This window comes from Gavia stellata, chromosome 12 (assembly GCF_030936135.1).
Source record: "Gavia stellata isolate bGavSte3 chromosome 12, bGavSte3.hap2, whole genome shotgun sequence".
Lineage (NCBI taxonomy): Eukaryota > Metazoa > Chordata > Aves > Gaviiformes > Gaviidae > Gavia > Gavia stellata.
In genome coordinates this window covers 20,620,164-20,648,085 of record NC_082605.1, presented here as the reverse complement: position 1 = coordinate 20,648,085, position 27,922 = coordinate 20,620,164, and the positions used below count along the sequence as shown (strand labels likewise).

Below are 27,922 nucleotides of genomic sequence, written 5' to 3'. Positions count from 1 at the left end.
ATTTTATTCAAGGTGTGCTGGCAGCAGGAGGTGGCTAAGCAGAATCAGGAGGCTGTTCTCACCATCATTTTTCCTTGTGAGCTCTATCTCAGGAGACTCATTTTTGCTTCTGTGTCACGACTTCTTAGAAATATCTGTAGGCAAAGGATGTGCTAATTCAATGCATCCTGTGATTGCCCTTCCTCCACAACCAGATTAATTTACTGTTAGTTGAGATTCCCACAACGTACCTTGTGCCACTGTGAAGCCTGGTACTTACTGATGTAAACAAGAAATAAATGGAGGCTTTACATGTCTCATTTGGAATAATGACAGGCTCTGCCGCCTGGTACTCGCTCCGTGTCTCGGAGGTGTAGGGATTGCACTTCTGTATTGTTCCTTGCAGCTCAGATTGTTTATAACAGAATAATTTGTTTTCAACCTGAGCTATAATGTTTTAAATGATGAGCAGCTCTCTGATAATGGATTCTGGAGGTTTTCACTGAAGCGTGTGGTTCCCGTCAGAGGCAGGTGCTGGAGTCAAAGTTAGTTAGTTTTTATAATATACTCCAGTGGGTTTGGCCTTAGTTCCAGAGCGATGCTGCTGCATAGCCAAAAATTAGTATTTTGTTGATAACCTCAGCAGAAGACACCAAAAATGTGTTAGGCATGGAGGCTGTCAACGGCAGGCATGGAGGCAAGCCGTGGCCCTTCAGGGTCACAAGAAATTAGCACTCCCCTCCTCTCCTCCTGTCTTCTCCAGCTCTTCTGAGAAAATCTGTGCCTAGATACAGCCATTTACTGTGGGTTTTTTTCAGGATTAACATTTTTGCTGGGCTCACCATTAAAATAGAGAGAGGAAGCTTGGAGTGGGCATACCAATGAATTTTTAGATTCCAAGCTCTCCCAAACGGTCATTATCTTGCCTTCTATTTAAAGAGGAGTAAATTAAATTGCAAGAGATGGTGCCACTCATTTTCCAGATCTTATTTAATTTGGCTTAGCAGTTAGCATTTTCCATCTGCACAACATAATCATTAACTTTTTTGTTTCTTCATTGTCACTGTACAGACAGCTTCTTATGGGTGATCTCTGCCCTTTCTTACTGCTAGATTTTTATTTCTTTAAAGGAGTGTGTCTTTATTGATTTTTCTTTTAGGATGAAGTATATATAAAATTATTCATCCTACTAAATGTGCTTGCAAGAAAACTTATGTGATTCATGGTCTTTGATCCTGCTATCGCTTATGTGGGTGTTTAACTTTACTACTGTGCATAGTCCCACTGGGGAGAATCTTAATTTAAAAAATACTATTATAAAAATAACGTGGGGTTTTTAGCACATGTCCGTGCTGGATTATGAGGAATATCTCCTATAAAATCAAGCATGTAAATTAAATAGGCTGTAGAGAAGATGAGAAGACAAATAAATTATCCCTCCCCAGGTCTGGGAAGGTTCATTGTTGCATTACTGTCTCCATCCATGGTCAGTTTGCACGGTACTCATCCTTTCATTTTGTGAACGTGCAAAGGTTTTGTGTCCTGAAACTTGGATTTTTAGAGCGATTTAGTTTTCCGGTCAGCATTGCCAAGCCAAACTGAGCCTGAAAGGTTATTCTCTTAGAAAGGCAGCCCCAGAGCCTCATCAGGTCTGCGGTGCGATCCATGCATGTGCGGAGAAGGGCCCGCTAGCAGCGTGCTCCGTGCAGGATGGTGGCATTGGGTACCCTGCCCGCCTAAACGCCTTACGGCCGTGGGTGCCCGTGAAGGTGTAACGAAGCAGATCAACGCTTCCCCTCTGCTGTGCCCCCCAGGAGGGGCAGAGACGTGGCTGGGGGTGAGTCCATGTGCTGGGTCAGGGCCCCTTCTTGGGCCACCCGTGCTCCCAGATGGGCCCTTGGCCGTGTCCATGGCTCCCTCCTCCCCTCAGCCAGCCGTCTGTCCGCTCCCTTGGCCCTGTGGCCCCCTTGTCCCTGCGGATCTGTCCCCTCCCCTGCCTGCGGCTGTGTCCCTCCCCTCTCCCTCGTCCCCTTGCCCGAGCCCCGCTCACCCCTCTCCAGCGTCCCTCCCCTTGCCCGGCTCCCCGTCCTCCCCTACCCCCTCGCTGCGTCCCTTCTCCCCTCCCCGCCTTCCGGCCCGCCCCTCGCCCCCCCCCGCCCCGGCCAGGGAGATGGCGCTCAGCCCCCCCGAGGGCCGCGAGCGGGAGGCGGCGGGCGGCCGGGGCCGGGGCCGGCGGCGGCGGCGGGGCGGGCAGGCGGCCGAGCCGGCGGGGCTGCCGCTCCACTCGCCCTGGACCTTCTGGCTGGACAAGTGAGTGGGGCCGGGGGGCGGGCGGCGGCACTGCGGCACGCACCGACCCGGGCGGGGAGCTTAAAGCGGCGGCGGGGGGGGGCGGGGGCGGAACCCCCAAAATCCGTCTGTGGAAAGCATCTCTGCGCTTTGCCAGTTTCGCTCGTCGAACAGATTGGGCACCGGGAGATTGATCTTGCGCTGCCGAGGGGAAAAGTGGCTGCGTGAGGGCGGCCGGCGGACGTCTCTGCCCAGCGTTAGCCTTCTCTGGGAGGCAGTTCACGCAGGGGGGTTCGGAAACGCTTTCGGTTTTGTAGTTCAACGGACGCGCGTTGGTTCAGGCCACGTCCGTGGTGGTTTAAACTCTAAATTTAGACCTGGCCCTTGCCAGCCCCGGGAACAGAAGGGTAAAGGTTGTGCTCGGCTGCTGCAGGCTTTGGCCGTCGCTGGGGAGCGAGTCCCACCGACCTGGCCGAGACGTGTCAGGCTTTGTAACTCGTTAATAGTCAGGTTTGACTCCTGTGGACGATCAGTTCTTAAAATCTGAGGTGAGCTGTTTCGAAGGACTAGCTAAAACTTATTAATTAAATGCAATGTTCATCTAGTCATGTTGCATTTCACGTGCTTGAAGTTTTAGTCTCTAATGGCCACAGAAAGGTGCTGCAAAGGGAGCTCACCCCCATGGTGCATACTGCTAGGCACAGGGGAAAAGTACCAAAGGCAAAACTGAAATAGAAAGTTTAAAACCAGAATTTGATATTGTTTTTCTAGTGTGTATCTTGTTTTTAATCTTCTACCTTTCCTAATCTTCTCTAATCATCTTCTTTTCTCAATTTTCTGTTGTATTTCTCCTCTCCCCCCATGCCAGAAGGAAAGTTCTCTCCTTCATAAGCCTTTCTGCCACTGAACATACTGCCTCAGACTACTGGTAACCACCCCCCCCCCTTTTTTTTTTTATAACTTCAACTCATGACACAGAAATGGTGAGAAACTGTTGAAAGTGCACAAATATTCTCGGGTTCTGCAAATCAAATCTTATAAATAACCCCACAAATTATTTCTGGTTAATCCTTTTGAACCCATGATGTAGTTATGGTTGGGCTTTCTGTTTGTTTGTTTTCAAAAAGCACCATTCAGACTGCTGCTTAAGCAAGCTACCATCCAGATCTGTTTGTTTACACAAGCCACATGGAGATAAGCATCTTTTATAATCAATGTGGGAACTTAAAATCCATTTCAAGTTCCTGAGTTGCAGCATGATTTTTTCTTTTCCTAAGTCTTGCTTCCACTGTGATTTAGACTCTTAAAAATCCAGTTATTCTATACATTTTTTCTTTTTCTTCTTTCTGATCACATATATGTGCATTTAATTAGGTAGTATTGTTGTACCTTAACTTAGAAAACCAAGAGTGTATGTATAAGAAAAAAACAGTGGGACCATATATATACAAAACTCTGTGTTTTGTCATCAGCAACGGTGATAGAATAATGTCAGGGAACAAGAATGACAGCAAACAAGGTGTGCTTCATACATTTAAAAAAAACACTTAAGGCATTAAAAAGCACACAAGAGATACAACCATGAACTTCATTTACTGCAGCATGTGGAGGTTCATGTCTCTCTACAGAGTCCTACAGAAGTGGCTGTGACATTTGTTGGTACACCCACGTTGATTTAATGGAAGGATCATTGCTTAGAATCATTAAGGTTGGAAAAGACCTTTAAGAGCATCAAGCCCAACCATAGACCTAACCCTGCTAAGTCCACCACTAAACCATGTCCCTAAGCACCTCATCCACAGGTCTTTTAAGTACCTCCAGGGATGGTGACTCAACCACCTCCCTGGGCAGCCTGTTCCAGTGTCTGACAACCCTTTCAGTGAAGAAATATTTCCTAATATCCAGCCTAAACTTCCCCTGGCGCAACTTACAGCCATTTTCTCTTGTCCTATCACTTGTCACTTGGGAGAAGAGACCTGCAGAATGGACAAATGAAACAGCAGATCTAAGCCCCTGGTGTCAAAACTTCTAGCACATGACCTTAAAACATTTTAACGGTTAAAAAGGAAATCTTTAGGCTTGTATACGGTGGACTTTCCATAGAAGATAACTGTGGGCACTTTTTTATCTAACTTCAGTAATACTTAGCATGGAGCAGTGATGTTTCCTCATGAGATGGTATTGACTTTTGACTGCTACTACATTTTACCCTGCACTTGGACTGAAAAGCAAGAAGTGGTGCTAAGGATAAATAGATGTTGAGATGGATGTGTAGTTATCTTTTTCTATTACATTACTGTGAGAGAGATCCATGACATACATGCTAACATCTCCAAAATGTATCTTTTCATTAAGTCACACTGTTAAAATAAATATCCATCAGCTAAGCAGTACTTTCTATGGCAACTGGTGATATGCTACCAAGGGGTTCCCTTGGGGTTCATGATCTTGCTTTTATCATAGTGTCACTCAATACATCTCCTGCTTTCGAAGTAAATGCCTTTGTTTTATCTACATCAGCACTTGTTTCTCTGAATGCCTGGCACAGGCTTAACATCTGGAGGCTCAGATCCTGTGACCGGGTTCTGGTTCATTGCAGTTATCTCGCACGTGTCACGGGGCATCAGCGTTTCCTGTAAGTGCTAAGCCTTTCTTGGTATGTGTGTCTGAAATAGTAACCATCTGATACCGCTCTCTTGTATCTTACCCCGTATATGCTTTAGGAAAGTGAGCATGATGAAAGCATTTGGGAGAATATTATTCACCAGTGTGACAAATAAGATCCTATCTATGATCTTCAAATGCTCGCAGGTCAGTAGTTTCAGAGAAGCTGTCAGGTGTTTTAAGAGAAATAAGATTTCCTTTTTAAATGTTAAAATGTTTTAAGGTCACGTGCTGAAAGTTTTGACACCGGGAGTTTAGATCTGCCATTTCATTTGTCCATTCTGCAGGTTTCCAAGTTCATACCTACATGTCTCATTTGTGGTGCTTTTGCATGCAGTGACGTTACTGGGCGTGGGGAATTTCAGCAAGTCTTGCAGATGCCTTTGCTGCCACCTTGGGAAACTGATCCATGCTGGTGGCTCTTCACACTCTGCCTGTATCAGTGAGGCTCTGCGCTGCTGCAGGGTCCTGCTTGTAGTGGCCTCTGGCTTTGAAATGAAAGGGTGCCTTTCTGGTTTTTGCTACACTGCCTAGTCCTTCAATTTCTTACAACCAAGTGTCAATATGCATCACTGAATATAACAAATTAAAAACAAGGATTACAAATCTGGTCACTGTATTCATGTTGTGTAGCGCATTCAACACAGGGATTGCACAAAAGGAGAAGTCAAGTGAAATGACCATCAAAGGCTGGACTGTCCTGGATAACAAGCCACGTTAGGCGCTTGAAACCACCCCTGAATAGGATTTGGGGTTGTGGATCTGGGTGTGATCTTTGTGTAAGTACAAAGCTGGGAAGCTGATTATGCTTTTTGATTTATGTATGGGCATGATGCAAACATCCTACTTTGTAAACCTTGCAAATCATGACTGTCACTTAGCCTGGGTATTATATGCCATCTGATGTTTAATGCTACACCAAGTAAGCCTTCCCCTATCAAAATAACGCAGCGAACATACTGGTACTAGTAGCTGTATGATTTTTTTTTTCAGCCTCACAACGAGAAGCCTGAGGTTTTGTCAGTGGGAACAGTTTTCGGTCCAATGTGTGTGCATGCACATGCAATAATGAAGATCTTGCACGTTCTTACACAAAGTCATCTTTTGAAGATCTAACTGCATTTGAGCTGCCAGCGTTGCTGACAGACCGCTTTCAGTTAACAGCGAGGAAGATACCAGCACCCTTCTATACAAATCAGTGCTGTCAGAAATGAAGCACAATCACACAAAAGCCTAGTACAGAAGTCTCATTTCTAGACAAACCTTGTCAAAGATGCACTTGCTTCCGTGGAAGTCTGAGCGTGCAGCAGTGCAGATCGCATTGCAGGGTAGTGGCCTGCCTGCCTTGTCTTCTCGCCTGACTTCAACAGTGCTTTTTAGGTAATTTTGTTTCTATTGCAAGAATAGTTTAATTCTTCTCTGTCTTTGTGAGGGGAAGAATATGCTTATAAACATTGTCAAATATAATGTAATGTTATTAGTCTATTCCAGGAAAGTGAAAATATTCTTGCATAAACGTATTATCCTTATGTGCTCATTTCTCTCTCTCCATGTTACACTGATGAGTTCTATATAAATAAAGTTTGGCAGATAAATTCTGATAACCAAACCATTTTCATAATAATTGTGAATCTTCATAACACATCAGATATTTGAAACTAAGCTTAATAATTTCCCTTCTGCCCTATAGCAAAATCTTATTTATCTAGGATCATCTATTTCATCTATTAAAGCTCATGAGTAGGTGGCTTACAACAAAAAATGATGGTTAATATTGTAAGAACATTCAACCCAGTAAATGCATTTTGACAGGCTTTGATGGCTTGAAATCGGTACTTTGTATTCAGAATGGATTATCAGATTTATTTAGTTGCCACAGCATGTTTTTGAGTTTATGCTTTGTAAGTAAATATTTTGCTTATTTATACCAAAAGCAGTTGCAGCTAAGCACTTACAGTGGTATTTTCAAAAGTGCTCGGCAGCCTTTAAAGCTCCCGCTAAAGCTGTGATGAGATTCCCACTGGGAAACAAAGGCCAGTGTGAGCATGTATGAAAAAACTTCTATCCTTAATTCTTTGCAGGGAAACAGAAGAGCTATAGTTCAGCATCAGACATTAACATAAGCGCAACCACCTGGAGGTTTATTCATGGACAAAACAATGGAATTTATCTTTGTATCCTTTGTTATGTATTTGTGCTGGAATAATGAAAGAGTAGCAAAGCAAGCTGGCATTAGGATTCAGTTCACGTAGGTTATCCCTGTTCCCATGTTCCACTTTTAACTGATGCACAGGCGGTTTACTGTGAGATGTGGCATGATGGGTCTGGCCTGATTAGGCAACTGTATTATTCCTGATATTGAACTAAAATTTCTCCATTAGAGATTCTGAAGATGCAGCAAAGTGGCATCACAGGGCACAGAACTGGTGGGCCAGGAGAACTGTTGAATATTTTATGTGCAGACCCTCCGTGGGGAGCCCAGATGTGCACTGGCAGGTGGTGTGGCGACAGACCAACTATCTCCATCCCCAGAAGAGCTGTTGGTGTCTGGCTGTTGCTTGTGACCCAGCTGGGAGGACCTGTCCCCTCCTGTTAGTATACTCATGGGGATTTACAGTGTCTGTTGAGTTACTTGGAAATTAATTGCTCACCATGGCAATAATTGACAGTTCGGTATGGCTTATCAGATTAACTTGATTGTCGATGGGAGTAAAATTATCCAAAAGGGAGGAATCCTGTAATAGCTTCATTTCAAGGGTCAGTATTTGCAGGGTTCCTGTTTTGTAGTAGCATGTGTATTGAGGTTTTTAGCAAAGTACACAACCCTCTTACTACTCCTAGCTTGTAGTGTTTTTTGGAAGAGTTACAGAAATAGGAGTTTCTACAGATGCCTTTGATTGGAAGTCATCTGCCATTTCTGCTAACTTAATCTAAACCTATTCTGTGTACTATGCTGGTTTTGGCTGGGGTAGAGGTAATTTTCTTCACAGTAGCTAGTATGGGGCTGTGTTTTGGATTTGTGCTGAAAACAGTGTTGATAACACAGGGATGTTTTCGTTATTGCTGAGCAGGGCTTACACAGCATCAAGGCCTTTCTGCCTCTCGCCACCCCACCAGCGAGTAGGCTGGGGGTGCACAAGAAGTTGGGAGGGGACACAGCCGGGACAGCTGACCCCGACTGACCAAAGGGCTATTCCATACCATAGGACGTCACGCTCAGCATATAAAGCTGGGGGAAAAAGAAGGAAGGGGGGGACATTCGGAGTGATGGCGTTTGTCTTCCCAAGTAACAGTTACGCGTGACGGAGCCCTGCTTTCCTGGGGATGGCTGCGCACCTGCCTGCCGATGGGAAGTGGTGACTGAATTCCTTGTTTTGCTTTGCTTGTGTGCGTGGCTGCTGCTTTACCTCTGAAACTGTCTTTATCTCAACCCACGAGTTGTCTCCGTTTTACTCTTCCGCTTCTCTCCCCTGTCCCACCGGGGTGGAGTGAGCGAGCGGCTGCGTGGTGCTTAGTTGCCATCTGGGGTTAAACCACAACAGTACGCAGTTAAAAAAAAAAAAAAATCACAATTTCATGGTTTTTCAAGGCACAAAACCCACTCAGTTGTCATTCGTGCTGATCTGCTGAGTTTTTGGATAGCTATCGTGGGATCACTGCGGTTCAGATTTGTCAGCAATCTGTAACTTTGCAGGAAATTCTGGGATTTTTTCCTTCTATCTGTCTGGGTGTGTGGCTGTGATTAAAATACTGTCTTTGACTTACCCATTAAACCAAATTATTGCAGATGTAATTTCTGCTGCAAATGATCCCGAACTTTTAAATTAATGCGTGTCATCATTTTCTCACTTGCAGTCCCTTCAATTTTATTTTTTTTAAATAAAAAAGTTTGGGGGTTCATGCTCATAGCTATAAATCAATGACACTTTCCAGAGCTGGGTGAAAGGCTGAAATAACGCCATGTAATCTTGTGGGCATGGAGCACTTGCCAGGCAGGTTATTAGAAATAAATGGTCACTCACCTTTTAAAACAGATAATTTGCTCGTGGGCTGGTGTTTTCTGCCAGCTGGTCACATAGTTTCTCTGGAAAATGTTATTTGCAACTATCAAAAACAACCATTTTGTGACCTCAGAGTGGAATGTTCTGTCTGTCTTTCTTAGCTGCTCTTTTAAATGGCATTGAATTTACTAAATGGCTACCATGATTATCTAGATAACCTTTGAAGGCTATCGTTAGAGAATAGATTTTAATCTTTTATTTGAATAGACCTTACTATCTCAGCATCTCCATGGCAGTATCAGTGTGAATATAGGGAGTGATGATACTACGCGCTGTACCACAACGTTAATCCCATATGCATTGGTGACTACTAAGTTAGCAAACTGGCAGAAGTAGTGCCTAAGAGACATAATTTCTTGGACAGTGGTGTGAGACATGAAGAGGCAAAGTTACCTCAGGTTTTGCTTGTTTGTATTCTATAACATGTGAAAGGAAGCTTAGTAGAGAGGTGCTACTTCTGTCAGCACCAAGCTAAAAACAAGGGGTAGTTTGTTGCAAATCCACTACTCCCTACTGACAAACACAGTTATATCACCTGCAAAGTTTTCTGTCTGTTTCAATTTACTACTTTTTTTTTTGTGCATTCAAAGGCCATCTAAAAAAAAATAAAAAATCCTTACTATGATAATTCCTTTTGAGCACATTGATGAAAGTTTTGGTTGTTGTTGTTTTCAAGTTATCAGTTTTCCCATGGGAGTTTTCCTAGTTCATGAGCCCCAGGACTAGAACCTCACCATAGTGATTTCTTGGGGGGTTTTTTGTTTGTTTGTTTTTATAACCACTAGTTAAATAGATTTTTTAAATTTGGCCATGTAACACTGTTTTCTCATCACATCCACCGTTGCAATGTACTCTTATGTCTAGTGATTAACAGGCAAGTAGTGAAGTAGGTGTTAGTTTGGCTGTTCTATACTGAGGAAGTTGAGAGGGCTTTCTCTGCTCGTTTTGTATGTATTTTGAAAATAACTTACTTTAATAGAAGCCTTCAAAAAACCTTGGCGCTATTATAAAAGTTTTGAAGTTGTGATGCTGTTTCAGTAGTTTTGCATATCAAATTTCGCCCTTTACATGAGTATCTAGTTTTTGCCTCAGAGCCTGAATTGTATCTGTAACAACTGGGAGTTACTTCAGTGTTTTCCTCAACATTTCATGCTGATCAGATGTATCAGGGCAAACAGTCACATTCATGGGAGGGTTACAGAGATCTGGTTTACCCTTATCCTTTCAGGTACCTGAGCAACAACTGTATTTTTTTTCTCTCTGTTTCCTTAAATCTGCTCTGTTGCTTCTGTTTCCAGATTTAGTCGTGTTACACGTTTTTGTTTCCTCTTCTGAGATGCAATGGGAGGTTGCTTTGTCTTTGATTTTCATTTTTCTTTAGAAATCCTACTTCAGCTTCTGAAGGGGGGAAAAAAATGTTTCCAGTTCTAACAAACGGAATGCGCCTTAGCAATGTTGACCTCATTGCCCCCAAATTGTGCTTGTGGGGGCGTGTGCTGGGAACGGTAAGGTGGGTGTTACGATGCGGTGACAGGAGCCAGCGGTGTCTGGGGATGTGGACGCACCGTCCCACGTCGCACGCACCGAAGAGTGGTGACGAAGGTTGTAATCATGGAATCGTTCAGGTTGGAAAAGACCTTTAAGATGGTGGGGTGCAGTCGGTGCTGTGTGTGCCTCAAGGGAGCAGCTCCGGGTGGGAATTGGGAACAGGCAGGATGAGGGGGAGCTAGAAAAGTTAAACTGTGTAACGCTGAGGTCTGGCGATGAAACCGACCCAAGGACCTCTGGCTTTCTGGGAAGTGCTGGTAGCAGACGAGGCTTGAAGAAATAAATGCTGGTGGTGGAAGAGCGGCCTGAGGCCTTGGGGGTTTCCTGCGCACGTTGGGTTACACGGCTCACCGCGCCAGAAGAGAGAGCCCTCCGTTGGGACCTGGGCCTCTCCTCAGCCCCCACGCGTGTCCCATCCCCCCGGGGATCCCGAGGAGCCTCTCGCGGGTGCGACCAGGCCCTGCGAGCGCGGGGCCGGGCCGCGGGGCTGAGGGAAGGGCCGCCCGCTCCCCCCCCCCGCCGCCGCCCGCCTCTGCCACCTGGCGGCCTCTGCTGCGGGCGGCGGCGGCTGCGCGGGAAATAGTCACTCGGTAGGCAAACCCCCGGAATGAGCTGTCCTTTTAAAAGTATGAAACGCGGAGAGGGTCTCGAAACGCCCAAAGTGGGCTCTGGGTTGTGTTAAATGCAATTAAAAAGAAGGCCGGGATCGGAGCGTGGCCCTCCCGTACTGCTGGGCCTTGGCCTCGGAACTGCAGGACTTCTGTGGACGCCTGACAGCAGAAGGACCTGGGGTGGCTGTTAGCAGGAACACTGTTACTCTTGGGTTAGAACTCCTAATGCACCTGTTTAATCAAAACATTTAAAAAATATCTTAATTTATCCAAAAGTATAAAAGCACTGGAGTTCCTATCTTTAAATGATTCATGATCCCCTCACTACAAGAAGGACATTGAGGTGCTGGAGCGTGTCCAGAGAAGGGCGACGGAGCTGGTGAGGGGTCTGGAGCACAAGTCTGATGCGGAGCGGCTGAGGGAGCTGGGGGTGTTCAGTCTGGAGAAGAGGAGGCTGAGGGGAGACCTCATCACTCTCTGCAACTGCCTGAAAGGGGGTTGTGGGGAGGTGGGTGGTGGTCTCTTCTCCCAAGTGACAAGTGATAGGACAAGAGGAAATGGCCTCAAGTTGTGCCAGGGGAGGTTCAGGCTGGATATTAGGAAAAATTTCTTTACGGAGGGAGTGGTGACACACTGGAACAGGCTGCCCAGGGAGGTGGTGGAGTCACCATCACTGGAGGTGTTCAAGGAATGTGTGGACATGGCGTTGCGGGACATGGTTTAGTGGGCATGGTGGGGTTGGTTTGATGGTTGGACTCGATGATCTTACAGGTCTTTTCCAGCCTTAATGATTCTGTGATGATAATTGGAATTGGAGTTTATTATGCAACTTTGACGTGTGACTATTTCAACTTCACAATCATATGATTCACTTTCCCCATCCATCTCCCTTCTACCCCCTTGATAAAAATCAATATTTTTATTAATCTCTACTTTGTTGTCAAGGTCACTGCCTGGGACGACAGCGGCTGAATGTGCATCAAATTTGAAGATGATTTATACAGTACAAACAGTGCAGGTAAGGTGTGTAGCTTTGCTATAGGAGTTGCCACACGTTATTCATGTAACTTCACACCTTACGTTTCATTTTTCCTCATCCGGATGAGTCACAGTTGCAGCTTTGCTTACCTGTGGTATGAAACGTGAGTGTTACTTGGTTGTGTGTGGTATTACTTTGTCATTGTTTGAATTTCATTTGGCTTTCCAGACCAGGAAAGGAGGAAGCATATTGGATTGATCAGGCAAGCCCCCACTTCTTAAATCTTCCTGAGTTTCCACTTCTGCCTCCACTGGATTGTTAAGCTGATGTATTTTTAAATATTTTTCCTGCCTTTTTCTCCTTTTTTTTTAAATACAGAAAATTATTACACAAAGACTAAAACTTACAGCTTATGTGGGGTTTTTTTTCTTCTTTTTCTCCTTGAGCATGAATTTAAAAAAGATTCTAGCAAACTGACTTGAATTCAAGTACTTTTAAATCATGCAATACTTGCAGCAATGAGAGATTCTGCATGCCTCTGTATCATCTGCCAGTGCCAAGCAGTGGGCATCTCTTGCAAGTAAAATTGCATTTCTGTTTTAATACCACAGTTAGCGTGAAGTGTAGTGATTTGGAATTTGTCTTGCCTTAATGCGAAGCTGACTCTACTTCACTAATTTCTGAAATTCTAAAGTAATGCCAAAACCTTCTCTTTGAAGGAGCCCAGCCGAGTGATCTACTAAAGTTTTAAATAAGGCTTTCTCATTAACGTCTGCACAAGTTGTTATATTGCATGAGATATTTCTTCCCAGCTAATTGGCCTAAGAAACAAATTGGCTCTGGAGACAAGGTTATCAGTGGAAGTACTTTGGCATGAAGGATGGAAGTGTCCTGCAGACCCCTGGGAGAGGGTCCCTCTCACCTCTCCCTATCAGCAGAATGTCCCCATCGGTCACGCAATGAAGTGACACTCTGAAGTTAAAGTTGACAACAGAAGTGGGTTTGTTTCAAAAATGGCTGCGATGGTTGCTGTTGAAAAAAGGACAACTTAAGACCACGGACTGGTGTATGCAGTATCTGGTGTTACTTGTTTTCCCACTGTGAATCTAGCCTTCATTATTTCATAGAATCATTTAGGTTGGAAGAGACCTTTAAGAGGATCAAGTCCAACTGTAAACCTAACCCTGATAAGTCCACCATTAAACTGTGTCCATAAGTCCCTCATCCACAGGTCTTTTAAATACCTCCAGGGATGGTGACTCCACCACCTCCCTGGGCAGCCTGTTCCAGTGTCTGACAACCCTTTCAGTGAAGTTGTTTTTCCTAATATCCAGCCTAAACCTCCCCTGGCGCATCTTGAGGCCATTTCCTTTTGTCCTATCACTTCTTACTTGGGAGAAGAGACTAGCACCCACCTTAAATGGTAGGCTTTTTTTGGCTGAAGAACTTGACGTTTTTTTCTCGTCGGGTTAGGGTTTAAAACACAAAAAACTCTTTCAGGTCCTCTGGGAAGACTCATGGTCTGGATGAGGTTATCGGAAGCTAGCAGTGTGGCCCGTAACATGTCTTACTGTGCTATCATATGCATATGATCTTCCTTGGGGAAGCAAACCCAAAATCTTCATTAACTTCATCACTGTCCTTCATGGGCGGTAGCTAGTCAATGAGGAATGCCAGTCTGTACCACCTGAAAGATGTTTGAAAACCAAAACCTTCCAATGTCCCTGGTTCAGGACACAACAGCTTTCAAATATTTTCACAACCATCTGCTGGCATAGCTCTGCTCCTTCGACTTCTGTCAGTAGCTTTAGGGGTTGGGCACACAACTAGGTAAAAGTCAGATGAAAGTTGAAATGGGTGTTTCATACCAATTTTTTGTATTTTTAATAGTCTTCCATCTCTTCTCATGACTGGGTAATGGTAACGGCTGGTAGGTAGACTTGCCAAGAGCCACAAAATTTTATCACATAATGTTGCATTCTTTGTTTCTAAAGTAGTGCTAATGATTAAGTATTAGATAATACTTAATAAGTTGTACTAATGCTTAATATTGCATCACTGCATGTTGATGCAACACAAGTCTTTAAAAATCCTTTCTTATTCCCAGCTGTTGGATAAAGAAGAAAGGGGATTGGGATCTTTCAACAATCCCTCCCTGTTGCTCACCACTGCTTTTGGATGCCTTTTATCCACCCCAAACATACATGACAGGTTCTGCTTTTACCAGCAGAAACGCTGGGAAGTAATCCAATGGTTCCTGGTAACTTGGATCTTCTAATTTCTCCCCCATTCCTGTATTAATATGTGCGTCTCAAGTTCTTTGCATCTGGTTGAAACGTTTGACTGTGATCTAGACAAAGATTGCTAGTTAGGCATTTAGTTCAACAGAATTATTGTTCGTGGTGTTTTTGTAACTCAAGAAAATAATGAAGTTTTAGACTAGTCTGAAGTGAAACAAGGTGGATATTTGATGTAAGTATATATTTTTAATATGCTAAGAAAGTTTTATGTACTGGTTTGTTCTGCTACACTTAGCGTAACTCTGATTTTGATGATTTTTTTTTTTCTCTATTCCTAAGGACTTTGATTCTAAAGTAATCCATAGTTCAACTGCTTCCCTTCTTTCTACCTCCGCCTTATGCTGAATTGGCATCTGGAAAAAAAAAAAGTAGAAGTGAAATTGCAACAAGTTCTTTTCAGAGCATTTTGTTATAACGTTGAAGGTGCCAGTTCTCTAGGAGCGGGATATGTAATTGTTTTAGAGAAAATGAACAAGGAAGTAAATCTGCATGAAACTTACTCTTTTGTGTTAATGCAACTAGTATTTTTTCTTTTTAAGGATTTCTGGAGTGTCTACAACAACATTCCTCCTGTGACAAATTTGCCTCTGAGATGTAGCTACCATTTAATGCGGGGAGAAAGACGGCCGCTTTGGTATGTATGTTATCATTAGACATTTCTGGGAATGGGCAGTGAAAAAACCTGAAGTGGTGAAAGGAGGCAGACGTGGGACAGGAGTGTCTCATTTCTGTTGCCTGCGAACAACACCTGAGCTTAAGAGACCTATGAAAGAAATATCTTGTTAAGCTTAAAAGTGACTTGTACTAAAGAGTCTTTATTAAAAACACAGACTGTAATTTAATTGTCCACTTCTGAACATAAATGTAAGAAGGAAATTTAATTATGAAATAGAAATTAAGAAATTAAAATATGCTTCTGAATTTCAATTCAAGAATACACAGAATATGTTACTTCTATTTAAATTATTTTTAACTTGCAAACTTTCTTCTTTCCTTTGAAGCTAGTGTAATAATGATGCAGATGACCGATGGTCCTTACCTGTTATTCACCTGTGCAAAAGCGTATAAATGCACATATACCTTGGGTTAAAACTAACTTAAGGCATTATGAAGTGATTTGTTGCAGCAAATTGCTACTTGATTGTAGGATAGTAATGGAATAAAGTATCATTTGTAGAGGTTTCCCTTTCAGAAATTGAGTTTTGCATACCTTCTTCCTGGTGCAGTTCTGTCACATCTTAATTAGATAGCCTAAGCACTTTCTGAAGAGTTTTGATCTTTTTGGCATCGTTTGCATAGATTGTGATTGGATTAGAGTTCTTTAACTTGATCGTAGTATGTCTAACTGGGTGGTGACTTATTACGGGGGGTTTCTGTCCTAATCTACTGAAGAAGTAAGTAATTTCCTCAAGTGAAATGCATCTGAAGTTCTACATTATTGTTCTAAAAATACTGTGACAGGTCAGGACAGCTAAATTGGGTTTGAAAGAAATATTGGTGTCTGTGTAAATCAACTGGGCCACTGTGTGCAGGTCTTGATATCTTTGTAAGGATGAGTGAGAACATTTCGGGTTTTGTTTTTTCTATTTTTAGTTTTGATTTGGCAAGTGACTATTAAAGGTGTGAAATGCAAAGATCTTTTCTGAAAATACTACATCGGTTTTAAGACTGTCAAAGTAAATGTAGGTGCTATATTTTAGGAAAGGGATTGCAAGAGGTTGATTGCATCAGTAACCTGCTAATGTTTCGGTAATTACTGCCAAGAAGCTTTTTCTCAGATTACAGTTACAGTATACTGGCTAATTGTGGCATTGTTTTCTAGGAAGAAAAACAAATTCTGAAGTAAGAATTGAGGACTGCAGGTTTTGGAAGATGTCCTTCCAAAGTTTTGCCCCCCTTTCCTCAGTCTTTGTCTGGATTGGTGGGAGCCCGTTGACCCTGGGGAATCTCTATAGGTCTCATACTGGGCTTAGATAGTCCAAAGACTAATATTAGGTTATTCCCTTAACTTCACTTTTACAGAGTTTTAACAGGAAACTAGAAGCCCTAATTTAAAATGCTATAACAAGAATTGTGACAGAATAAACTTGAGAAGCTCACAGGTTTGTACGTTGTGCTTTGTCATTGTAAGGCAGTTTAATGGTTATGTCTGCCCTGACCCTGGGCAGCTTCAGCCTTTCTTTTAATAAGGGCAATTAATTTCTAGCTGTCACAAAACTAAAATGAAGTGCTCTCATGTTCTTTTGTTAAACTGGATAAACTTGAGAGTAATAAGCTGCTTCTGTGAAATTATGCCAGAGTTTTTCCAAAATAAAAGGTTACCATAGTAAAACGTAAAATTGCTTTGTGGCTTGTTCCCATATAGTGTGCAGCCACTTCAAAGATGGTCTGTAGTCAGGGAAAATGTAAGTATTTTCCAACACACAACACTCAGGAAAGGGATTAGGTGTTGAGAGATACACTTCATATGAACAATGAAAGAATTATCTCTGATGTCAGAAGTCATAGCTTGAGTCATGCTACCTGGAATTAGTAATTGTATTTCAAACGGGATTTTTCTGGGAAAATTAAACCCCAAACATAGCTTTATCTAGATGTGGATATGAATGTTTATTTTACTGATCTGTTTTCCATAACCAGGGAAGAGGAAAGCAATGCCAAAGGAGGCATATGGAAAATGAAGGTCCCTAAAGAAAGTACGGTATGTAATATTGACTTTTTACTTAGACATTGTTTAGTAAGGGGGTTTCTTTAAACCCCATCTGATAAAGCTGTTGTAAAGCTTTTTAGTTCTGACATCATCCAACACAACAACCAAATACTATTTTAACGTCTATAACCTTTTATTTTAAGACCATGAGCAGAAGTTTATTTTCGGCTAATTCCATATCTCTTGCTTTTGATAACACTTGTTGATGTATTATCAAGCAAATGAAAGCTGCAGTGTTATACTCCATTTCCATTTGGAAACACAGTGTTTTATAATCACCTTTTTTCTCAAGACTGTTTGCTTACAGGCATGCAAAGAAAAATCTTTTCCTGATAATATTATATGCTAAATTATAGCCGGAACTACAGTAATGCTCTTCAAAAGTCCACACACGCAGTCCAGCACAACTTTCAGCGTTTCACTGAAATGGTCCTAGACTCTCTGTCAAGCTCAGTAGGACTGTTTCTGCTTGGCACTGCTTGTTTGCTCCTCTATATGGCTGTGAGTAGCGCTGTGACTATCTGTAGCTAAACACGGACCAAGGCATTGTTTCCACCGATAGCTAATCCCATCTCATAGTTTGCTCCCACTGGAAGGGGGAAGATCTTGCTCCTTCTCTCCTGATCCCTCTTGCACTGCCACTCATCAGTCTGTATTGTGAGCTTAATGCACTCTGATGTCAGAAAGTCACCTATTTATTTTATTTTTAATTTGAGTGTATGGCCAGGAGAGTTTTTTGATGGGCGTAGGGGTTAAAGGAGAAAAGTCAAGTAGGATCATCCCCTTTGGCATCAGTGAGTTGTCAGATTGCTTTGTGTGCATCTTGTGAAACTGCTTGTATTTTTTCCCCCTCTTTTTTTTTGAATTTAAAAATGTGAAAGATACAGTCTGTTCAGGCATGTCGTCTTTCTAGCCCTGCTGAAATAATTGGGTGTCTCTTTGCGTCCCTAATCAAACGCATGTGACTAACTTCTCCTGTGAACTGTCACAGTGAGGATATTTGACCTCTTCACACATGGTGTTTATGTGTGTAAGTGTGTTCTGGGTCAGGCCTCTAAACTCAAAAAGTGAAGTGTCAGAAAAATGTGACAGCCTTGCAGAAGGCATTAAATGGTGAAAGGTGGTACTTGAAATTTCAGCCAAAATTTAATTGATTTTTGCCTGTGGGCTTTTTCCCCGTATGTGGATTGCAGCTTTCCCCCTCTGCAGTCCCAAGGGATCAGAAAAGACTGAAATTTTCTTTTTCCTCTTATAATCCAAGGTGTGAAGATTGTCAGAAGTGACAAGTGGTTTGGGGAGCCTGCATTACTGGGTGGTGAATTTAGGGACCTCAGAGGCCTTCTTTTTCAGAGGCTGAATGATAGCCCCTTTTTGAAATGAAGGTACTTTTTGATCTCTCAAACCACACACCACGCGTCCCCGGTCACTTCTGAAAATTTTAATTGAAGGTGAACTTCAGTCAGCTTTTAGTGCCTCTGTAAATAGCATAAATAATTCCTTTATGCCTGTTTCTCATTTTTTGGCTTCATTCTTTGTCACATGTGCACACAGCATCTCCTTGGCTAAGATGAACCATCATGTACAGACCTAACTCAAAAAGATGATATGCTATAGCAGCTCTTGGTGAGGGTGTGGAGGGAGGGAAATGTAGTTTTTTCTAAAGATACCAGTCTCTCAAGTGGTATGAAAAACTGACCGACAAAATACTGACACTTAAATGTTGTTGCATGTGTACAGTGACACTTCTGTATGCCAATTTTTAATATGAAAACTAATACTTTTTAAAAACTAATACCTTTTAGATCCTCATAAGCCTGATCCTGCAACTGCTTACTACTGGATGAAGTGCTTCCTACCCTTGAGACCGTTAGGACAACTGACAGTAGTGAGCACTGTGCCTGGTAACAAGAGTGTGCGTGGTCAGTCCCATCATCAATATACGAGCTGTTCCACTGGCAGGCGAAAGGCACCATGTCAGAGGCTGTCACGCTGATGTCATCACCCTGCCTTGGGAGCCATCGCATTAGGTGGTCCTTCCCGTAGCACAGCTTTATATGATGCATTGGATTAGATGATAATGAGCCACAGAAATCCTTTGTATCCTAGAAGATGGCTTAGGAGTACTCAGAAATGCCATTAAAGCAGTTTACTTGTTTGCCATCTTTGTGGCGGCTTGCTTTTTGTTTTAAGCTGGTGCATTTGATATGTTGAGTTATTAATACTACTAAAACTCAAGCTAACTTCATATAGCAGAAGAGACATTCTTTAAAAGTACTTTATCATGAAGTCATTATGGTGATATAGACCAATATACATATTGATGTGTTCTCCTAATAAATAAATAAAATATTCTGTCCCTGTAAACCCACAGCTTGGAGCATTATGTTGGTCCAGACACATTTGAAGTTTTGTATGGGCTTTGGCTTAGGTGATAACAAGTGTCAAAAGCAAGTAACAGTGTAATTAGCCTCATAGCCAAAGAAAAGTGGCAGATAGCTTTTTTCCCTCTTTTAATTTTCCAGTGAGCATTTGAATTTGTTGAAAGATGGACTTATTTCATAGTCAAGGCAAATCAGAGATGATGTGTAAATATAAATCAATTTAATTTACTGGTGGGGTTTTCAGGTACTGTTCTTAAAGTGATTAGTAATTCTTTCCTGTAGAAACAAATGATCACAAGCAGAGCGTTCTGCTTTTTTTTTTAATGGGAAATTCTTGGGAGAAATCTACTTTCATGCTTTACATTAACTACTGCATTCAGGATGAGTCATGGACACAGATATAGAGAAGTAAACTTATTGTTAAATATTTAAAATGTTTATTAAAACAATTCTGTGTAATAGTATGTATTTTCAGGGTCTAGATTCTTGCCTCAACTGTATTGAAGAAATTAATTATATAATGTAAGCATGTACTTACAATAAATACTCTTCTTTATCTAAACAACCTCAGAAAGTTGTTCTTGCACTCAAAACTGAGCTAGCAAACCTAACTTTTAAATTAAAAAATAATAATGCAATTGTAACTTTTTTTTTCTTCTCCTTAGGCTACAGTTTGGAAAGAGCTACTCTTAGCAACTATCGGAGAGCAGTTTACAGATTGTTGTGCAGCAGGTAACTTTTAAAAATGATTGAGGCTAGCATGACAAACACCGAGTTTGAATGCAGAATATGGAAACACTGCTAAAAATAGGGGACAGGGCTGGAAATCATATTCATACCTGTTGTCATTAGGAGGAAGACGAGGTATTCTGATTGTCTTAGCACAAGACTCGAGCTCAACAGCTTGTGCATCTCTGGGAAGCCAGCAGGTTTTCTAGTTATTGAATGTCTCTGTTACCCAGCATTTAAATGATTAATATTAATTCTACAGTGCCAGAATTCTGGAACGCCAAGTGACACTTCCATACTATCACTGTTGGAAGTAACTAAATTAGATAGATGCTCCCATTAGCCCTCACGGTCCCTTCTGGTTCTCCTAACAGGGTTAGGAGTTGTCAGGGAAGCCCTAGTGCAGACCTGAAGCAGAGGGAAGCTGTGTGGTTTTCCTGTGGTGACATTAAAAGCCCAGAGTCAGGCCATAACACAAACCTGGCTCTCATGAATCTCAGGTTAGCAGTCTACCCTGAAGCAGTATTTTCAATATTGCTTAAAAATACTGCTTAGGTCAAAGTGATCTTTAATGTAATTGAATTTACATAAATATTCTTAAAATACCTTCCTGGTTTACTGGAAAACAGGCATTAATCATCCAGAAGGTCACGTGTGATTTTCGTCAGAGGTAATAATTTAATGAAGTTGCTTTCAGAATAAATATCATCTTTACGCTTGCAAGCTTGCATGTTTCATTTGGAAATGGACTCCAGGAAGGGACTGTGAATGCTAGCTGGCTTTAGATAGATCATCAGACACTACTTCTTAGTCATGAAAAGTGAGTACGAGTCTGTGGCCATTTAATTCATTAAGGTTTGGTTACAGAACTGTTTCTTGTTTCTGGGTGAAGCGAATGACAAACTTGCTGATCCATTGGCCTAGAGCAACGGAGTTTTGGGAGCTGGTTATTAAACTAACTTTTCAGTTTAACATGACATTTCTCCATCACTTCTTTTGACCATATTGACTCATAAATGTGAATATCTGATTAAACTGGCTGTTGCAGTGATGGTGAATATCCCGTTAGGAGTGTTCCTCCACTGCTTTAACATTCCAGAGAAAAGATTGAGTTTCTTGAGTTTGCAGAGCAGTTCAGCAAAACCTGTTCAAACAGTTTCTCTTACACCTAGTTAATATGGTAGTGCAGGCATATTGCAGTAGGCTGCTGCTGGTATATTCACCTTGGTGGCTTTGGTTTTCTTCTACAAAAATTTTGTTGAACAAGTTTCTCAAATAGCATATTTCTCATTGCAAGAAACAGAATATGAGGCTCAAATCCTTGAGCTTCGAGAGACATTTCTAACAGTTGCTTTTTAAAATCCTTAATATATGTAATTGTGCCAATACAAGAAGGGAGTGTTCCTGCCCTTGATACTGACAGGGTGGATTTGGGGTCTGTTTAAACAAATACATGATATTCTGCTGTCTGCAGAGGTGTTCTTTCCCCTAAGCTGTGTGTTCTTGACACCACCTTTGCATTATTGTTGCTGACCCCTTCCTTGGGATTAGTGGTGCCCAGCTCACTGTGCAGCTGCACCATGGAGGTCACTGCCGGCAGCAGCCACCGCTCCCAGCTGCGGCATGGCCTTAGGCTGACCTCTCTGTAAAGCTGTGTCCTGAGAATCTCACACTGAAGAGGGCTTCTTCAGCGAAGCACGGAGTTACCAACACTGGCGGCAGCAGCCTGACTGGGGCTTTATTTTTTCTTCCCCTCCCGCCCCCCCCCCCCCCCCCCCCCCCCCGTTGCTGCCTTGGCAAAATGTGAAGGAAAAAGAGAGCAAAGTTTGGAAAAGTTGGTGTCTGATCTCCACCAGGTACTCTTTCTGGGGTTTTGGGGTTTTAGTAGTTTCACCCTCACCCCCCACCCCCCCATTTTTGTTTATAGACATTACTGGAGGTAAATTGCCTTTAGTAGTTTATACTGCTAACCTTACTGAAGGGAGTCTTGTGATTCCCCTCTCATCAAGGATAAGAGTGCTAATAGCAAAGATGAATGGCACTTCATTAAAACCACTGTGAGGTAATATTTCCAATAGTGTCTATAAATACAGTGTTTGTTTCTTTCTGGTAACTATTTTGTCTGGTTTGAACATTGGTATTCTCCTCACTGGAGATTGCTCTTTTTCATTTTTTCAGCTTGTTCAGCTTTTGGGCACTGTTTCATAATACATAAGTATCAAATTAGACATGTCTCACTTTTAAAGTATTCTTTAATGATGCTTCCTCTTCTGTGCAGATGATGAAGTAATAGGGGTTAGTGTCAGCGTTCGTGACCGTGAAGATGTTGTGCAAGTCTGGAATTTGAATGCCTCTTTAGCAAGTGAAGCAAAAGTTTTGGAAAAGATACATAAACTTCTGCCAGACACATCTTTTAAAGCAGTGTTTTATAAATGTAAGTATTTTGTACTGTTAATTTCCACCTTCAATAGAGAAACAAGATGCTGGTAGGGTATTTCCATGGGAATGTCCCGCCTGATTCATCATTAACCATTTGGAAACGTAGCATCTCTCATTGCATTAAAATTATTACTTAAATATACATGTTTTTGTCCCTTCAATGTAAAAGTTAGTTACCATTCAAAATATAAGATATTTTCAGTTCAGTTGTAGAATGTATTTGGTTTCACGTTTAATATGCCTGATTTGCAAAACGAGTGAGACAAATCTCTTGATAACTCTGAAGACTATGTGCTGTTCAACTTAAGTATTCATTTAGAGGAACCATTTACAATCAGGATTTTAAGGGATCTCTTCTCTTAGGCGCTGTATAAATGTATTATCAGAATAGTCTATTTCCAAAGATCACTTGTTGGCATGTTGTGTCTTCCTTGACTGCTTATATATTGTCTTCTCTTTTAATCTTTTCAACTCCTCAACAAAGTTTACATGTTCTTTTAATGTTTTTTCCTTCTCTCTTCCTTAGCACACAGAGAGCATCACGCTTTTGAAGGTCGATGCGGAAAACATTAAGAGCAATCTGTGCCAAGCTCATTAGTTGTTATTTGGTGTTTTAAGGTGGTCTGGACAAGGAGAAGGATGGTAGGAGCCCTGCAGAAGTGCTACACGCAGTGGCCCTTTTGCATTTCTAACATTTCAGACTGGGAAACTGAGGAAAAAACAGGTGCCTTGACTGCAATTCATTACTTCTTGTTTGGTTGGGTTTTTTTAGTTTTTCATTGTTTCTTTAAAAAGATATCTTGGCCACTTGTTTTTTTCAATCAGATTATATTTGTTCCTATTTCATTAGGATAGCAGGCTTTAATTTCTTCTGTACTGTACTTAGTTAAATGCAAACGTGCACAAAGATTCACTGGCTTGGTGAAGTGTGTTTTCAATTTTCATTTTAAAACATTCCTATCATGTTAAGATTTACTCACTGGTTTTGTCCCAAGAGAGAAAGAAATTGCACTGCATTTATTCTAATATTCAATGTAATCTGGTCTTGCACTGACAACGGCACACAGGCTGTAAAAGTAAATAGTGACGTGTTCACTAAACAAGTGACTAAAGAGAACACATTTATATTGGGACTAACCCTCCGTGGGATGATGTTAACGAGTGTTTTAATTGTAGTGATTTCAGAAGAGCCCCTGTTCAGACTAGAATGAGAGATCTGCAAACTCCGCACCTCTCTTATTTAAGAGGGGATGGGTTTTTGAATTTTTTTAATAGTATGCTGTCTTATGATATTTTTCTGTACATTCATGATAGTGTCATGAATCATTTCTAATGCATTAGACTAACTGGATCCATCCCTCACACTTCTGTGAGTATTTTAGGGCCCATGTCTGCACCCACAAAGGTCAGTATCAGAATTGCTGTTGACTTCAGTGCAAAGGAAGAGATCCCATCATACGTAGTTTCAAGCCATCATGGCTTCCTAAGTGACCTTTTTTTTAAAAAAAAGTACAGAAAAGAAATGGATTTTGTGTTAGAGCCTGAATATGAATATACAAAATGTGTTAATCTTTAATTATTTGTCTATATTACTTATTTGAGGTGTTGGTTTGTTTTAATATACTACCAAAGATTGCTGTAGTTCCTTTTACAAGAAGAAGCTGCAAGGTAGAGATGAACGTACACTCCACTGAGCATTACTTCATTGTTAAGAGGTTTTTGTTTGGCAACTGTTCAAGTTGCACTGATTTCCACATCTTTAGTATATTAAGAGGCAGCGATTAAAATCAAATAAATTTAAAAATAAGAATCGCACATTTGTGATTTTTTTTTTTACAACTTCATTTGTATTTATGAATTAAAACTGCACAGTTAATGAGCATTGTTAATTAAACAGATTTTTTAAAATCCAAATGTCTTGCTTCTGTAATTGCTTTCTGAAATTAAATGTTACCAGACCTGCTTTTTTAAAACCTGTGTATTTTTCAGTAAAACTTATTTTGTAAGAAGCTATCTATGTTTTGTTCATAGATTAAAAGTATTTTTACATATTTTGTTAAACCAGAAAGGAGGTCTAAAATTTATTAGTAGTATCTCTTGTATGTATTCAGTTCATATTCAAGGTATCTTTTGAGATGCAGTTAAATTGAGGTTTCAAAGTAAAAAGCAGAGACTTTTTACCAGTTTAATTATATTACGTTTTTCAATTCACACTATTGCAGTGACAGTGTATGAAATATCCCAGCTGGCCTTACTGAGATTAATTTTTACCACTGTGACTTTCCAAGATGCATCTAATGCTGCAAGGATTTCTTTTTCTAAATATTACTCCCTTTGAATTACCTCCAAATTGTCTGAGATCTGTTTAAAAAAAAAAAAGAATTTATGTTTAACTACAAACAGGATTGAACCTCAGTGTAGTTTCTCTTGTAGGTCACCCATGGGCTCCCATGCAGAGATACCCAACCTCCTTGAGAAATAAGGGAATGGAGGAAGGTGCTTTCCCTGCAAGGTGAAGTGAACTCATTGCTGTGACCCTCATTTTTTATCTGCAATGAGTCACGTTCCCCTTTTTCCAGGGAATGGGTAGAGGGAGGCCTCAGGACACCACCTACCCGTGAAGTGCTAGCTGATATTTGCAGGTGTGATGGGTACGAACAGCCTCCAGGCCTGCGTGATAGAGTCAAAAAGTGACTTTGGAGAAGTGAGGCGTGGAAAACTTTGAGGAAAACGTTTTCAACAGCTTGATGAGCAAGATTTCTTGCTTGAAATACTTTCCTGTCTTTGGAGGAAATGTGACTGGAATACTAATGGGGAATTAATCACATACCTCACCCTTGGCTTACTTTTACTTTTGGAAACAAGCCAGAGCCTCTCATCTCTCATCCAGGTTCATTTTTGTGCACAGACGTTGACTTCAGTAGAGTTGGATCTGCTGGCAGAAGTGGCTGATCTGGTGATGTCACTGGAACTTGCTCATTTAAGATATTACTTTATTCATCCTATTGAAGGAAATTATTTTTATGTAGTTGCCTTGCATGGCATTTTTATATTTGAGACCTCTCTGCTCGAACATTGGATAGAGGTTGAGAGAGACTTCATCCTAGCCATAGGATAGGATAGCTGCACGTTGACCACAAAAGTCCACGTTATGAACTGTTGTCAATTCTTCATTGTTCTAAATCCCTAGTCTATAAAATTAGGGATTTTTTTTCTCTATGGCTTAATTCTGATGATAACTGTTATTATTACTTAGAATCTGGGTTGATGGCTATCTTCTGACTGAAATTCAGCGTATCGTATGCCACAATCCAAAACTGGGCTTGAATCAAAATGGGTAATGCACGTTTACAGGAACATGAGAAATTGCATATTGGAATTTTGCAGCCATTAATTTAAAGACTTCGTAGAATTCAATTTGAACTGTCCTTTCATCCCTACTGATCTCAGTAGCACAGATGTATTTATACCAAATGATGTTAAACAGTTAATTTTTTTAGTCTTTTAAATATTTATTACTTTCACATGGCAATCTGCTTTATTGAACTTGATTATATGACACCCCCCCGCCCCCCCCCCCCCCCCCCCACTTCAAAAATCATAGAATGGTTTGGGTTGGAAGGGACCTTAAAGATCATCTAGTTCCAACCCCCTGCCATGGGCAGGGACACCTTCCACTAGACCAGGTTGCTCAAAGCCCCGTCCAACCCGGCCTTGAACACTTCCAGGGTTGGGGCATCCTCAGCTTCTCTGGACAACCTGTTCCAGTGCCTCACCACCCTCATGGTGAAGAATTTCTTCCTAATATCTGATCTAAATCTCCCCTCTTTCAGCTTAAAGCCATTACCCCTTGTCCTACCCCTTCCCCTTGTAAAAAGTCTCTCTCCAGCTTTCTTGTAGGCCCCCTTCAGGTACTGGAAGGCTGCTCTAAGGTCTCCCTGGAGCCTTCTCTTCTCCAGGCTGAACAACCCCAACTCTCTCAGCCTTTCTTCACAGGAGAGATGCTTCAGCCCTCTGGTCTTCTTCGTGGCCCTCCTCTGGACTCGCTCCAACAGGTCCGTGTCCTTCTTGTGGTGGGGGCCCCAGAGCTGAATGCGGTACTGCAGGTGGGGTCTCACAAGAGCGGAGTAGAGGGGGAGAATCACCTCCTTCGACCTGCTGGTCACACTTCTTTTGATGCAGCCCAGGATATGGTTATTTAAATGGATGTCAAAGAGGAGCCTACAACTTCGTCTCAAAATGAATTTCTGCTGGCATTTCAACATAAAATTAAAACATTAACTTCCATGGTGACAGACAACAAAGAAACTCCAGATTGCTGCATTAGCTGAATTAAAGAAATCTGCTTCTCTCTTGGGGTGGTAATGAGCCCTGGCTGATACCTGCCCACACTGGGGCAGTGCCCTTGCGTTTTATCTGGTGTCTGCTGGTGGAGCAGGTCACACTGAAGCCTTTCATGTAGCTGGAGCACTTGTCTTCTTTACCCAGGCTGGTTTTATGAATTTTGTAGGAACTTCATATCCTTGATACCCTGGTCCTGCCACCCAGGTCAGCTGGGTGCGGCGTTACTGCCGCATGGGGATTGTCCTCTGTTCTGGGAAGCCAGGTGAGATGAGAAGTAAGGGGAGATCTCTGGCTGGCTTTAGAAATGTTCATAGCACCTTGTAAAAGGTACTCACAGCATCTTCCCGGGGAAAGCTGTGATGCTGCGTGGTGTTAAGTGGAGTATGGTGGCGAGCTGGCTGAAGGAGAGTTGCTGGCTCTTACGCAGGACTGTGCGGAGGGAGGGAGCACAGGGATGCAGCACGGGGATGCAGCGGGAGCACCAGCCCGGGGAAAAAGGAGGCGCGGGCCAGGCTGCGGCTGAAGCAGCTGGGGCAAACGGAGCCAGGAGGGACACCTGGGAAATGGTAAGAGGAATGAATAGCTTTTTACTTCTCAGTATTGCACTTTTTGTGCTGGTTTGCACCTTCCCAGGGCTGAAGATGGCCACTAGCAGCAGGCGGGGGCTGAGCTCTGACTGTTCCTCCCCAACTTGGGGGCATCTCTAATAGCTCTCTGTGGCTCCCCAGGCTGCAACACAACTGCTGCTGGAGGGATTAGTTGGGAATTTCACTTAACAGGGATGAAGGGCTGTCTTCTGGGGCTGGCTAATTAACAGGATTCTACTCTGGTAATTAAATAGCAGTTTGTTAAACATAACTTAGTTGATTAAATCTTTGGAAAACATAA

General features: G+C 42.0%; 1 protein-coding gene across 1 annotated transcript; it reads left to right on the top strand.

Moving 5' to 3' along the window:
- Positions 1–2,149: 2,149 nt before the first annotated feature.
- EIF4E3 (eukaryotic translation initiation factor 4E family member 3) lies at positions 2,150–24,617 on the top strand. Its single transcript, XM_059823125.1, has 8 exons — positions 2,150–2,188; positions 2,243–2,289; positions 12,098–12,170; positions 14,971–15,065; positions 17,072–17,132; positions 20,188–20,254; positions 22,530–22,685; positions 23,217–24,617. Exons 1-8 carry the CDS (start codon positions 2,150–2,152, stop codon positions 23,261–23,263), a joined length of 585 nt encoding a protein of 194 aa, XP_059679108.1. The 3' UTR covers positions 23,264–24,617.
- Positions 24,618–27,922: the final 3,305 nt, after the last annotated feature.